This window comes from Pelodiscus sinensis, chromosome 4 (assembly GCF_049634645.1).
Source record: "Pelodiscus sinensis isolate JC-2024 chromosome 4, ASM4963464v1, whole genome shotgun sequence".
Taxonomy (NCBI): Eukaryota; Metazoa; Chordata; order Testudines; family Trionychidae; genus Pelodiscus; species Pelodiscus sinensis.
In genome coordinates, this window is record NC_134714.1 from 120703458 (window position 1) to 120718897 (window position 15440).

Consider the following 15440-nt stretch of genomic DNA (forward strand, 5'->3'; position numbering starts at 1 on the left):
AGGCTGAGCTGCTACTTAGGCAGCGCCAGTCTCTGGCTGCATTTTCAGTCCCCTGCAGCCTAGTGTAAATTAACAGATCTCCTGTATATTTGGGAGAGCATCCTGAGAACTGGCCTGCACATAGCAGCAGCAAAATCAAAGGAGTCCTTGTTACACTCTCTGTCTACCTCTCCTGACTTGTGTGTTCTCTGCAGCTGAGTCATACCACAGAATCTGATCCAAAATATTTTGCACTTGCAAACAGCATTAGGGTGTAATGAATTCTTTATTTTAAAAAATTGATACAAAAATAAAACATATGAATATGAAAATTTATAATCATGTACAAAAGCCCAATGATTATACTGTTACAAAAACCCATGGTCATCTAAAAATCGTAGCTTGCATTTAGTCAAACAGATTTGAAAATAGTGATTTAACAGAACAGGAAAGGAAAGTTATAAAAACAGATACATCACGTAGAGACTGTAAAAACCTTACACAACATGAAGTCTGATCTTTCAAAAGGACAAATCAAGATTTAATAAAAAGGCCACCCAACACTGTTCAGATAGTAGAAAGGGGTTGTAACATTCCTGGCCATTTTAAAGCCCCATCCTTTACACTACCAAAGCTGAGACGTAGCCTTAGTGGAAATGAGCAGAGGATGGACCTGTAGTTCTAATAACAGTTGTAACTCAGCTCCCTTGCACATACAGGAGATCTGGTTCTGCTCTCTCACACACCGGTATCAATTAGAATAACCCCCCTGAAGTCAGTGGAGCTATATGGGTGTAAAAGGCACAAGTGAGATCAAAATAAGGACAACAGGGCAAAATTCTTCCCTTTAATTCAACCTTGTACATAATAGGGCAGAACTGAGCTCATAGTATTTTCTTTGAATGTAAATAGGGCTTGAGTAACCTCTGCATTACTCCAGTTTTATGCCAGTGCAATTCCATTAAAATCACTGCTCCTACAAGCAGCTAGAGAAATAGGCTGGTTTATGTGTGTTTTGGTTTGGATACCAATATCTGTTTCAGAATTTTGATTAAATACACATGTACATCTTTAGGCACAGCAGATCAGCACATGGACCTAATGCAGGAATACACTTGGCTATGTGTGTAACTTTAAGCACAGAAGCACTCCCATTACATCAATGGAATTACTCGTATTTAAAGCGGAGCATGTACTTAAGCTGTTTCCCGAAACAGGGCCACTGCCACTAAATTAACTACTGTACTAGATAGTGGAACAGAGCTACTGTACAGAACATTTTAGCTGGTTATTCATAGGTAACAGAGTAGAGCTAAATGAAACCTTATAATATAAGCATGAGTTTCCCTAGTATTTTACAAGGAACACACTTTAAAGAGGAATGTTGTCTGTGAAGTTTAGCTGACAAATGCAGCAATGGCTATGATCTGTAGTATTCCCTCAAGACCATATGTACAGAGAAGAATAGCATTAATAATGACATCTGCTTTCAGTACGTAGGTCTCCCACACCAGGAAGTAAACAGACAGCATTATGCAGCCAATAGAAATCACAAGACTGACTCCTAGTGGAACCTCTTCTTCTGTCAGGTTACCCTTTGTACCTTGAGGAAACAAACGGTTAAATGAATCTTTGATTGTTTACAGTGACAAAATCTTGGGCTCCAATTCAGGAGAGCAGCCCTGTTCAGTAAGGGTACTTAATCACGTGCTTAATGACTCGTTGAAGTTTGTCTATAGGATTTAAGTACATGCTTGAAGTCAAGCACATGCATAAGGGCTTTCATGAATTGAGGCCACTGTCTGTAAGCAGAAGAATAAATCCGAAATCAGATGAACACAGTTTCAACACTGACATTCCAACACTGACCAGGATGATAGTTTGGATAAAAGACAATCTCCCAGTACACTAAGATTTGGTCTACTTTACAGACTGATGCTGGAATAACTACTGTTGCTTAGAGACGTGGAAAATCAATATCAACTCCTACATAAATCAACCTCCAAGTGCTCTCCCGTTGACACCCATACTCCACCAGGATGAGAAGAGTGGCTGGCATAGATAGGAGAGCAGCCCCCGCCGACCTTACCGCAAACAATACATCGCAGTAAGTATGGTGACTTCAGCTACACTATTTGCCTTATAGCTGCTCAAGAAAATCTTCTGCATAGGGTATTCCTTCGGAGCTATTACCAGCCACTTGATCTGCTGCTGGAGCAGTGTAAAAGCACTTCAGTAGAATCAGGGCCTTAATGTTTTGTGCTTCATTATCTCGTACAACATACATACTTATAACCAGCAGAGCAACACTCTAATGTTACATTTTCAGCAGTTCTTGTGAATCTGTCCCTTTTTAGTGGTATAAAACTATTATTTGCCCTTCTGGCCATACAGATCAACCAGTCAGTTAATGCTTAACAACATACATGTTTAAAATAAGTATAAATAAGTCAAGCTGCTAAATCAGCAAGTTTTGACACACACATTCATAACATGATTAATGTGTGAAGACTGAGGCAAACATTCCATCTTCAAGTGCACAACAATAGCGAAGATCAACATACCTAAGTATAATCGGATTGCTTCTAGAATGGCCATAATGAACAGCAGTACAAGATCAAGAGCTAAGTAATTATCCGGATAACTGTAAACTTGACCTGTTGAATAACAAAGTATAAACAAACCAAAAACCACTAAGTACATCAAGTAATCACAATATAACATGCACACATCTGAGTTTTGTGTTTAGAATATGTATAAAGTAACTTACTTTTATAAATAATCATTAGAAGAGTTGCCAAGAAATAAAAGATGTAATAAAATCCATTTAAATAGAACAGGATCTGTAAGGGAACAGATGACAGCTGACGAGTATATTATTAAGGGTCTGTAACAGAAACACAGTCCAGCTCTATTTTATCAGTCACAGCATATTAATCTCAAAATGCTACTGGGCTTTATTTTCCATAACAATCCATGTACATATATGTTTATAATGGCACTTAAGATATCATGGTGGTTGGTGTATTGGAAATACTGTAGCTAAATTCAGTTGAGATTCCAAATACTGTTAATTTAGGACAATAGAGTGCTGGTTTCTTGCCTGTTCTAATGCTTACTTTAGCTAGATTAGGTATTAAGGTGGCCCTCATTAGCATATCATCTGTGTGCCATAATCTTTAAGGTATTTATCCTCACAACCCCCAAGCAAGCCCTATTATTCCTAATTTTACAGCTGAAGAATTCATGCATAAGCTGAGTGACTTGCACAATGTAATTCAGGATCTTGAATCTCTTATCACCAGTTTTTCAGCTGAATAAATATTACACGAGTTTGTATGTTAGGGAAAGAGTCTTCTAGCTAGCAGCCATGTATTTCCTTTGTAGTCTCTTTCATTTGTTTATTATGCATTTTTAAAGGGAAAAAACCACAGGAGTCAAATGTGTGCTGACAATGCCTTATTTTTTTGCGGCATGGGAGGGACACTTCCTTTAGTAAAATACAAGAGCCAAAATCTCTGCTGTCATGGAGCTGCACCCATTTTAACCAAGAGAGAATTTGGCATGGATTTTTAGTGGCCAATTATTTCTGTTGTCCCCAAGTTTTAAGATCACATTAAATTTACATACAAATTATTTTAGCGTTAGTGCCCACCCAATTTTGGATGAGAAAATCTGGAAGTCATGGGCGTAGTCCTGTTCCCAAGCATGTCAATTTTAATAAGGCAGAACTTGGTTTTCCTGTTTGTCTGGCTGAAGGAAGGTGGAGCAAAAATGCTGGAGAAATTCCAGTATCAAAGGGCTTTGAAGAATGTGCCTGTCTCTCTCTTCTGAAGAGGGTACCATGGGAAAGGCAGAAGGGTGGAACCTCAGGAATGAACCCGAGACGGCAGAGAGAATATGCTACAGTTCTCTTCTAGGGCCTCCTGTAAGCTATGTAACGTCAAGTCTCAGGGGTATGTATTGCATGGCTTTCACATGAAGTAGTCTACAAATCTAAGTTTTTAGATTGGTGGAATAGACCAACCAGTTGCTCCCTCCTTCTCCTCTGATCTCCCATATACATCCCTAAAGACCATGGATCTGGTGATTGTTTTTTGTTTCAACTCTTTCCATTACTCTTCTACACATCACTGACTTAGGATATGTCTTCATTTAGGTGAGCAACCTCTGGCTTAACCTATCCTGGATGTGAGCAACCACACTACAAAACCACACCTGAGTTGCTAGGTCCACCCTGATTCATGTGTTGCTAGGACTTCTGAGGGCATGTCCCATGGCTCTTAGCACTGCTTTAAGTTGAGCCACTCTATGATTCTTTCCCAGAACTTGTCTGTACTTTTCAACAGATAGAGGAAATGGAATTCTGGGAAGGAGTTGGAGGAGTTAGACTATTGCCATTTGACTAGTTTTGCTGGTGTCCTGATTGCAAATTGGGTGGGTTACCAATATGAGTGAAAGCAGCACCTGACCATCAGCCTATGGTAACAAACCAGCCAGCTAGCCCAAGCTGAAACATAAGTATATTCATGCCGTAGGGTTTCATTCGCGTATGGGTAAGAGCCAGAATTAACTCAACCGTGAAGACAAATCTTGAGAAGCTATCACTTACTAATAATAGCTCAAGTGAGTGGTGTTGATGGTTGATACCACACAAAAAAGGATACCGGTGAAAACTATACTAATACAAACATTGTACAAACTTATTAGACAAGAAGAAATCAATCTACTACCAGTGATCTTGCAGGTCATCTCCAAGTGCAAGGAATGGATTGTCCAAAAGGATACAACTGATGAAGTTCTTCCTGCCCTCAGAAGGAAAGTAAGGAATAATTAGGAGAAAAATCAACCTAAATATTTGCTACCAAAAATGTTGCAAAATGCATAAATGACTGAAACTTATTTGGAAGGCTAAAGAGATTGGCATACTGACTTCCTCCCAGTCCATGTGGAGGGGGACTAGTATTTTTCCACGTCAACCATTTCAGATTTTAAAAATAACTTGTTTTAGGATACATTAACTCAAAAGTCATTTTGTGAAATCTTCATGGAAAGAACATACCTTCTCTGGTCTGCACATCTCTTTGAAAACTTAAGCACTATCTTACTATACATTTTAGAAATGTGCATCTGTCTGAGTCAGTTTGTTCAAGAACTCCTCCTTTCGGTATGCAGCTTCCTCCCATCATAACTTAAAGCAAAGTAAGGGTTTCCTTATGCCGGGACAATGGGCTGTTCCTGGAATTCAACTGTTTTTCATAAAATGGAAAGAGAGGGGGTCTTATACTGTAGAATGACCACAGGGGGGCAAGGGGCCAGAGATGGGGACTGGGATGGCTATAACCCCATTGGCCAGCAAGGGGCGGGGTGGAGAAAGGGACAGCAATCTACTATATATTTCATTGAGTTTGTCTGTTCGTGTCTGTCTGTTCCCCAGCTATAGGACATGCACCCCTCCCCCAGCTGTGCCCACTGCAGCTGCAAAGGCCATGGACAGGTGCTTCTCACTTGGCTGCAAGCTGCTGTCATGAGAGAGGGCTGGGGTTGTCCTCTCTCCCCAGGGTAGCCTGCATCCTGAACCCCTCATCCTCAACTCCACCCCAGAACAATGATTTAAATGATGAAAAACAAAACATGTGAATTAAGGAGCCGAGCAATGCCCGGTAAATCTTCTAGTATACAGTAATTCCTCATTTAACACGTGCCTGCTTAACACATTTTCGCAATAGCATGATTTATTTTTTAGGGAACGTTTTTCGAATTACATGGCCGTCCCCGGAATAACACGATTTCCCCAGTCGGCCCGTTGCCGGCGGCTGTGCGGGGCTTCCCCTGCCTCTTTGCAAAGCGGCGGAGGGTTCGCCACTTGCCGTGCTGTTCCACGCTGACTCCCCCTCGCCGGATGCCTTCCCCCTCTCCTCTGCCCCCACTTGCAAGCCGGCCCATCGCTGGCGGCTGCGTAGGGCTTCCCTCGTCTCCCTGCAAAGTGGCGGAGGGTTCGTTGCTCGCTGCGCTGTTCCCCGGCGACCCCCCCTCGCCGGATGCAGTGCAGGTCCCGGCACACCCGTTACAGGAGCATACTCCCAACCCAATCCTCCCTCCCCTCTCCTCCCCTTGCCTTTCCCAGAGCCAAACACCTCCCCTCCTTGCTGTAACTCAGTCCCCTTTCTCCCCCAACCTTATGTCCCGGTCCCAACAGACACCACCGCTTGAAACGCAACCCCCATCTTTTCCATTATTTTCAATGGGAAAATTGACCCCGCATAACATGTTTTCACTTAACACGATCATTTTCTGAAACATATCTATAGTGTCAAATGAGGAATTACTGTATATACTAATTATTAGTCTGTGTATCCATACAAGTGATGGGCAACCTAGGCCAGTGAATGGGCTTCCTGAATGGCCCATATTCATCTCAGCAAGCCACTAAATTGTTGTAACCAACACAGTCTCATGGATAGGATAATTTTGCTAACTGTGCTTGGGAAACTAACACAGTGGGGCACAGATTATCCAATAAGTTCTTGGACTGCATTGGAGACAGTTATTTTATTTCAGAAGGTTAGGGTTACCAGATGGTTTGAAAAAAATACCAGACATACTTGAACTCAGATTGGGGAGGGGGGGATTGGCCGGGAGGGGAGCAGGGCTGGCCAGGAGGGGGTTGGGGGGAGCGGGGCTGACCGGGGGACACTGGGGGAGAGGGGGAGGGAAACCAGCCAACAGGAAGCAGGGTTGGCTAGGAGGGGGTCGGGGGGAGTGAGCCTGACCAGGGAGAAGTGGGGAGGGAACCAGCCTGGGTGCATGCAGATCCCAGGGTGCTGCCCGTCCTGCGCACGGTCCCGGTGGGGCGCACGGGAGAGTCTGGCCCTGGAGATTCCATCCCACCCTGGCCCCGCTCCCTCCTCTACTGTGTAGTTGCGTGCTGCCTGGCTGGTAGACATGCTCATGCAGAGTGAGCGCGTCTACCAGCCAGGCAGTACGCAACTACGTACTGATACTCATGATAATAATAAAACTTACTTAATTAGAAAATACCGGGCATTTATATGTCTGGTATTTTATCAACTTGTTTCCCAGACAGAAAGCTCAAATACCGGACTATCAAGTTCAAAACTGGACACTGGCAACTCTACATAAGATTGAGAAAAATTACTAGAGGGGAAGCTGTTCTAGATCTGATTAACAAATAGGGAGGAACTGGTTGAAAATGTGAAAGTGGAAGGCAGCTTGGGTGAAAGTGATCATGAAATCATAGAGTTCATGATTCTAAGGCAGGGGTGGACAAAAGGGCCTCTGCGGGCTGGATCTGGCCCACCAAGCAAGTTGATCTGGTCCACAGAGCCCTGCTGCTTTCCCTACCCCCAAGTCAATCAGGGTCTGGGGGTGGGGGGAAGTGCACAAACTCTTCTCCCACCCTAGCAGCTGGCAGTTCTCTCGGAGGGGGGTGCAAAGACTTTGCGTGCTCCCGTACCCCCAGACCAATCAGAGTCTGTGGGTGGGGAAGCACGGAAGTATCCTGGCCCTGCCCCTTCCGCCTGAGGCCCCACCCCTTCTGGGGCAACCCAGGGCCACTTCGAAAATTTCTGAAGTGACCCCTGGTCAAAAATTATTACCCACCCTTGTTCTAAGGAATGGTAGTAGGGAGAATAGCAAAATAGAGACAATGGATTTCAGGAAGGCGGATTTTAGTAAATTCAGAGAGCTGGTAGGTAATGTCCCATGAGAAGCAAGACTAAGAGGAAAAACAACTGTAGAGAGTTGGCAGTTTTCAAAGGGACATTATTAAGGGCCCAAAAGCAAACTATTCTGCTGCATAGGAAAGATAGAAAGTATGGCAGGAGACCACCTTGGCTTAACCAGGAGATCTTGCATGATCGAAAAATCAAAAAGGAGTCATATAAAAAGTGGAAACTTGGTCAAATGACAAAGGATGAATATAAGCAAACAACACAGGTATGCAGGGGCAAGATCAGAAAGGCAAAGGAATAAAATGAGCTCAGTCCAGCTAGAGACATTTAGGGTAACAAGACAACATTCTATAAATATATTAGAAACAAGAGGAAAACCAAGGACAAAGTAGGCCCATTGTTCAGTGAAGAGGGAGAAACAATAACAGGAAACTTAGAAATGGCAGAGGTACTTAATGACTTTGTTTCAGTCTTCACCAAGAAGTCTGATAAGGAAGGGATGCTTAACATTGTAAACGCTAGTGAAAAATAGGGTAGGTTTAGAAGATAAAATAAGAACAAGTTAAAAATTACTTGGAAAAGTTAGATATCTGTAAGTCACCAGGGCTTGAGGAAATGCATCCTAGCATACTCAAGGGGCTCGTCTACATTGGCCCCTTTTCCGGAAGGGGCATGGTAATTTTTGAAATCGCAATAGGGAAATGCGCGGGGGATTTAAATATCCCCCGCGGCATTTAAATAAAAATGTCCGCCGCTTTTTTCCGGCTTTTAGAAAAGCCGGAAAAGAGCGTCTACACTGGCCCCGATCCTCCGGAAAAAAAGCCCTTTTCCGGAGGATCTTATTCCTACTTTGAAGTAGGAATAAGATCCTCCGGAAAAGGGCGCTTTTGAAGTAGGAATAAGGGCGCTTTGAAGTAGGAATAAGATCCTCCGGAAAAGGGCACTTTTTCCGGAGGATCGGGGCCAGTGTAGACGCTCTTTTCCGGCTTTTCTAAAAGCCGGAAAAAAGCGGCGGACATTTTTATTTAAATGCCGCGGGGGATATTTAAATCCCCCGCGCATTTCCCTATTGCGATTTCAAAAATTACCATGCCCCTTCCGGAAAAGAGGCCAATGTAGACGTAGCCAAGGAGATGATAGAGGAAGTATCTGAGCCTTTAGCTATCATCTTTGAAAAATCATGGAAGTCGTGAGAGATTCCAGAAGACTGGAAAAGGGCAAATATAGTGCCCATCTATAAAAAAGGAAATAAGAACAACCCAGGAAACTACAAGCCAGTCAGTTTAACTTCTGTGCCAGGAAAGATAAAGGAGCAGGTAATTAAGGAAATCATCTGCAAACATCTGGAAGATAATAAGGTAATAGGTAACAGCCAGCATTGATTTGTAAAGAACAAATCATATCAAACCAATCAGCTTTCTTTGATAGGTTAACAAGTCTTGTGGATAAGGCAGAAGCAGTGGATGTGGTATATCTAGACTTTAATAAAGCATTTTATATGGTCTTGCATGACCCTCTTATCAATAAACTAGGCATATACAACTTAGATGGGGCTACTATAAGGTGAGTGCATAAATGGCTGGATAACCATTCTCAGAGAGTAGTTCTGAACAGTTCATAGTCATGCTGGAAGGGCATAACAAGTGGGGTTCCGCAGGTTTCTGTTTTGAGACCAGTTCTGTTCAATATCTTCAACAATGATTTAGATGACGGCATAGAGAGTATGCTTATTAAGTTTGCAGATGATATCAAGCTGGAAGGGATTGCAAGTGCTTTGGACGATAGGGTCATAATTCAAAATAATCTGGACAAACTGGAGAAATGGTCTGAGACAAATGCAAAGTACTCCACGTAGGAAGGAACTATCTGTTTCACACATAGGCTACGTCTACACTGCGCATTGTTGCGCAAGGAGATATGCAAATGATCCGCCATTTTGCTGCAGAGGCTTTTGTGCAAGAAGGAGCTGTCTATACTGCTCCTTCTTGCACACAAACCCCTCTTGAGCAGGAGTCTTTCTGCTGCTTATTTGCAGGAAGAACAGCTCCTGCGCAAGAGGGGTTTTGTGCACAAGAAGAAGCAGTGTAGACAGCTCCTTCTTGTGCAAAAACCCCTTCCACAAAATGGCGGCTCATTAGGTATGCAAATGAAGCACAGCGATAAGATTTGCATATCTTCCTGCGCAACAATGCGCAGTGTAGACGTAGCCCTATAGAATGGGAAGCCACTGTCTAGGAAGGAGTACTGCAGAAAGGGATCTATGGGTCATAATGGTCCACTAGCTAAATATAGGTATGTCTAGACTATGTAGTTTAGCATGTAGTCTGGCAGAGGCATGTAAATTAGACTACCTGACATAGTCAATGAAGCAGGGAATTTAAATATCCCCCGCTTCATTAAAATAAAAATGGCCGCCGCACTGTGCCGACTCAGCTGATCATCGGCACAACGCGGCAGTCAAGACGCAGATCAGTCAGCAAGGAAAGCCTTTGCCCACTGATCCCTTATGCCTCCTGAAACGAGGTTTACAGGATCAGTCAGCAAAAGCTTTCCTTGCCGACCAACCCACATCTTGACTACCGCGTTGTGCCGACGATCAGCTGAGCCGGCACAACGCGGTGGCCATTTTTATATTAATGAAGCAGGGGATATTTAAATCTCCGCTTCATTGACTATGACAGGTAGTCTAATTTACATGCCTCTGCTGGCAGAGGCAGGTAGTCTAGACATACTCTATGGGTGTGTCTAAACTACATGGCTTCATCGATGGAGCCATGTAGATTAGGCTGATCGGCAAAGGGAAATGAAACTGTGATTTAAATAATCGCGGCTTCATTTAAATTTAAATGGCTGCCACGCTGAGCCGACAAACAGCTTATCACCTAGGGGTGAGTCCGCCCATGTGCTGCGCACCCAGGGCCGGCCCCGATCACTCAGAGGGCACACAGAAATTGCCTGCCAGGCGCCATGGCGCCTGCCGGCACCACGTTGGAGACCACTGCTCTACACCACCATACCCGTGCGGACACCACCTCCACTGCTCCCATTGGTCGTGTTTCTTGGCCAGTGGTAGTGATGGGGTACAGCCTGCAAGTGAACACAGGGACAGAGCTTCCCTTTGCTGCCATTCCCCCAGTCAACAGTGTTCTGTGGGGAAAAAACCCCAAACCCCAAGTAGTACCAAGTTATGAGTCAGTGAAAAATATCAGTTCACATATTGTTAGCTGAGACTTCTTAGAAGCTGCCTACTAAATTATCCACTGATTTTTCTTTGTATTGCATAAGCTCCAGCTCTTGGCAGCTCCTATGTATGACTGGACTGCAGATGCACCATCCCTGCAGAATGACTGAGCATGGCCTGGGAAGTGATAGCTGTACTGTAATAAAAAATAGTATATAACCTAGGGATTTTAAATTTTGATCAATCAGCTAAGTGAGTAGTTGATGAGTGGGAGCCACGCCTCAGCCCCTACAGGGCTCTCGCTACTTTTCAAAAGCAGAAACGCTGCAGGGTGTATGGAGCGAGTGGGGGACTCAAGCAATCCCCTGCTCCTCCATGTTCCCACTGCAGCCGCTTCAGCCTTTGAAATGTACAAGAGCCCCACAAAGCTTGTGTATATTTCAAAGGCTGAAGCGGCCACAGGGAGCACTGGGCCAGAGGGGGACTTCTTGAGCCTCCTGCTCGCCAATGCTCCCTGTGACACTTCTACTTTTGAAATGTACAAGAGCCCCATAGGACTCTTGTACATTTCAAAAGCAGAAGAGCAGCAGTTTGAACCAGTGCTAGCAGGGACTGCTTCAGTCCTGCTCACGCCATTTCCCCACGGTGCCTCTGCTTCCCCTGCACGGATGGTGCTGGGGGAAACCGGCTTAAGCTGGCTCTCCACAGCACCGGCTCCTGCTCCCCACCCTTGCTGCCTCTCTCTGATAGAGGCAACGAGAGAGAGGGAGCAGTGACTAGTCGAGTCACTACTCCACTATCCAATAAGCTTATGCTTCTCAGATAGTCAACTTATCACTTACATCCCTAATATGATCATGTAATTAAATACTGTATCATCATGCATATGCACAAGGGAGCTGAATTAAGGTTGCATAGCCATCCTTAAATCTGGCATTTCCCAACTTCTGAGTGCTTAACTTTGCAATAATGTTTAGCTTTTTTAAATTAAGTACTTATAACAGAGAGAGAATAGCAGGTGTACAATAGCAGATGAAGGATCTTAGCACACAATACCTAGGCCCTGTCTACCAGCAGCTTAGCACTCCAGCAGCAGCACTGTTGTTAGCAGCTGCTAAAATACTGGTCCCTCTTAGCTAATACTGAAATATGTCATGAGAAGAAGAGCAAGGAGTCCTGGATTCTATTTCAAGCTAAACTATCAATTTATGTGACTTTGGATAAGCCACTTACTGTCTCTGGGTCACATTCTGCTCTCCATTAGGAAGGTAAGCAACTAGTTGACAATCTGATAAGCTTATGCTTCTCTGATAGTTGAGTAGTGACACGACTAGTCACCCCTCCCCCCATTTGCTGCCTCTATCAGAGAGGTGCAGCAAGGGGGGGAGCCAGCTTAAAACCTGGTTCCCCCCAGCACCGTCTCTGTGGGGGGCAGAGAAGGCAGAGGCATTGCGGGGAACTAGATGTGAGCTGGGAATCGGCTGATTCCCGGCTCGTACCCAGTCCCAGATGCCACACCTTTGGTTTTTAAACGTATTAAGAGCCTGGTGGGAATCAGCTGTCTCGGCTCATGCGTGGTCCCCCCACTGTGCTTCAGTCTTTTAAATGTATTAAAAGCCTGGTGGCTCTTAATACATTTAAAAGGCAGAGCTACAGTGGGATTAGCTCCTGGGCCCAGGAGCTAACCCTGCTGTAGCTCTGCAGTTTCCCCCCTTATCGACTAGTTGATGGAAAATCCATCAACTAGTCGATTAAATGCAATTTAACATCTCTATTCTCCATTACATCAGTCTAAAGCAAGGGGAATTCTATTTGTTTGATAAGACTTCTTCTGGATTTAAACGGATACACAGCAATATCTGATCCTTTGTGCTTCTATTTCCACATATGTAAAACGAAGATAATGTACTGATGTCAAAAAGGTATTGAAATGCTTCATGCATTAATGTTTGACAAGTGCTTTTACATCCACAGCAGGAAAGTGCTAATTTAAGTATAAAATATTATTTTATTAAAAAAGGATACCCTACTCAACAAAGGCCACTTGTGAGGCTGAGTGTTACTGTTCACACTTTTTTTATTCATAATATTTTTTTTTAAATGACAGAAAATCTGATCAGCTCACTTTAAAAAAAAGTAAGAATGCTATAATAAGAAATTATGTTACTTCGGAAGTCAAGAAGAGTTTTGCCAGTGACATTACAAAATGAATGGTATGGGACAAAATTTTACTGACATAGTTAATAATGCATTCATCCCAGTTAGTGTTAGTTCACTGATGGAGCATTTCTATCCTATGCTTTACTTCATTATTTGTTATTGAGTATAACATGGAGAACAAATTTAACAAAATATCCATGCTGTGTCATGCATCTTGCCAGAAGAACTCATACAAAGAAAGCATGACAAGCTAGTCATTATACTGACAATTCAGTTATGCTTAATAGGATAGATTCACCACTAGTGCAGCAACTGAGCCTCCCAAACACATCCCTAGGCAGAAAATTACTGACAATGTAACTAGAGTTGATGGGAATTTTTCAACTAAAATGTTTTTATTGGAAAATGCTTATTAGTCATAACTGAGACTATCTATGGGGGGAAATGATGGTTTTGATTAATATACAGGCAGTCCCCGGGTTACATGGATCCGACTTACATCGGATCCCTACTTACAAACGGGGTGAGGCAACCCCGCACTAGCTGCTTCCCCTCAGCAGACCAGGGAGACGCGAAGCTAGCGCCCCCCTCCAACAGACCAGGAAGACACGGAGCGGCTTTTCTCAGAAGACACCTCAGCTTGAGAATAAAGGACTGAGGGAAGTGAGGTGTGGGAGAATAAAACTGAGCTCTGGAGAAATGTTTGGCTAGAGTTTCCCCTACAATATGTACCAGTTCCGACTTACATACAAATTCAACTTAAGAACAAACCTACAGTCCCTATCTTGTACGTAACCCGGGGACTGCCTGTATTTACTCCAAAAAGGTGGGGGGAAATCCAAATTGCCTAAATAAATACTTTAAAATAAAAAGACTCCAGTTTCTCTGGCTCAAGTGACTTTTTGGTTAGGAAAAAAAGTCAAAATGGTCAAAATGTTGTGAGCGACCCAAATGTTTGAGGCTGCAAACAGCTAAAGGACAGATGTTGCAGGTGCTTGTGTCCTGCAGTTGCACTGCACATACAGCTCTAGGCAGCAGCAGGGGAGGAAAAGACAACCTGTTCCCTTTCGGAGAGCACTGAAGTGCAGCAGTGCAGTGCATGCTCTTGCTCCAAGTAGTCTAGCTGAGTTCAGCAAGTAAAAAACAGGAATTATGCAGGCACGGGGCACAACAACAATATTTTTATTGGTGTAGATCTCCCTCGATGGGGGAAGAGATTCCCGCCACTCCAGGTTTCTCAAGGCTGGGGAGGGGAAAGAGGTCAGGGCAATAAGGAGAAGAGGACTCCTTACACACAGGAGCCCCTCCTGGGCCCTCTCAAGAAAATTCTGCTCGTGCCCTTGCAGCCAGCTGGTGCCTGGTGTGTACTGGGGAAAGGGGAAGAGCTGCACCCTGCCCGGTCGCTCCGTCTCTTCCGTCCCCCCACCAGTTAGTCCCCCGCCTCTTCCAGCTCCCACCCGCCGGCCCCCTCGATCCCCACCACCCCGATCTCCCTAGACACACAACACCCCTCCCCTCGCCCAGACACCCGCCGTCCCCCGGAGCCTGCGCCCCCCAAGCGCTGCGCTCCGGCCCCGCCGCCGTTCCGAGGCCCGGGTGTGGGGCGCGCTGCGAGGCCGGGGCGCAGCAGGGCCAAGCCGCACCCAGCCTCCCTGTCCCGCCAGGGCGAGTCGCGCTGCAGCGCCCCCCGCAGCCACGGTCTCACTCCGGAATCGCTTCGCGTTCCCTCGGCGTGTGAACGCTCGCGGCGCCTCGTTACCCGATCTCCCTGCCGGTCGCGGCGCCGTAACCATGGCAACACTGCGAGGGGGGGGGGAGGCCGATCATTCGCGGCCGGGGCAATGCCCCAACAGCTTCACCTTGCTCCTCTCTCACCCCCCCACCCCATCGGCAACGGCGCTCGCGGTAACGATGGCAACGCCTCTGCTCACCTCTCCTAACAGCAGCCATGTCCTCCCCCTCCCTTCGCCACCCTCAGTCCTCCAGCATCCCGGCATCCCGTGCGCCGCTCGGGCTTCGGGCGCCTTCGGCCATTGCCGCTTATTCACGCGCGCTGAGGGCGGAAAGGAGCCCGCTCGTTCCCTTCAGTCCCGCCGCCTTCGGGCCGCCTCGGAGCTCTTCGGGCGGGGTCCGGCCGGGTTCGTTCCGCTTCGGGCTCGCTCGGCCGCGGTCCGTTCGGCTCGCCGGCCGCGGGGCGCGTTCGGGTGAGATCGGAGCGCGCTCGGCTCCGCGCTGCCATGGGGACGACGAGCTGGGAGAACTCGGCCAGGCTCGACTGTGTTCGGCTCTAGTCCCCCAACCGCCGCGGGCAGGGGCGGGTCACCCCCCTCCCCCACCTGGGGCTGCGGGGCGGGAGACGCTGCGGGGAGACCGGCGAGGACTCGGAGGGGTTCGGCTCCCCTCGGGTGCCCGGCTCCGTCCGCGTT

At 45.8% G+C, this 15440-nt stretch overlaps 1 protein-coding gene across 2 annotated transcripts; it reads right to left on the reverse strand.

Moving 5' to 3' along the window:
* Positions 1-246: 246 nt before the first annotated feature.
* TMEM80 (transmembrane protein 80) lies at positions 247-15046 on the reverse strand. 2 transcript variants are annotated; one of them, XM_075928254.1, is made up of 5 exons: positions 14946-15046; positions 4768-4784; positions 2750-2843; positions 2544-2636; positions 247-1582 (listed from the first exon to the last, which is right to left on the reverse strand). In XM_075928254.1, exons 1-5 carry the CDS (start codon positions 14962-14964, stop codon positions 1377-1379), a joined length of 429 nt encoding a protein of 142 aa, XP_075784369.1. In that variant the 5' UTR covers positions 14965-15046; the 3' UTR covers positions 247-1376. The 2 variants fall into 2 exon arrangements, with proteins under 2 accessions (XP_075784369.1, XP_075784368.1); XM_075928253.1 differs by lacking the exon at positions 14946-15046 and adding an exon at positions 14774-14858.
* Between the last annotated feature and the right edge of the window lie 394 nt (positions 15047-15440).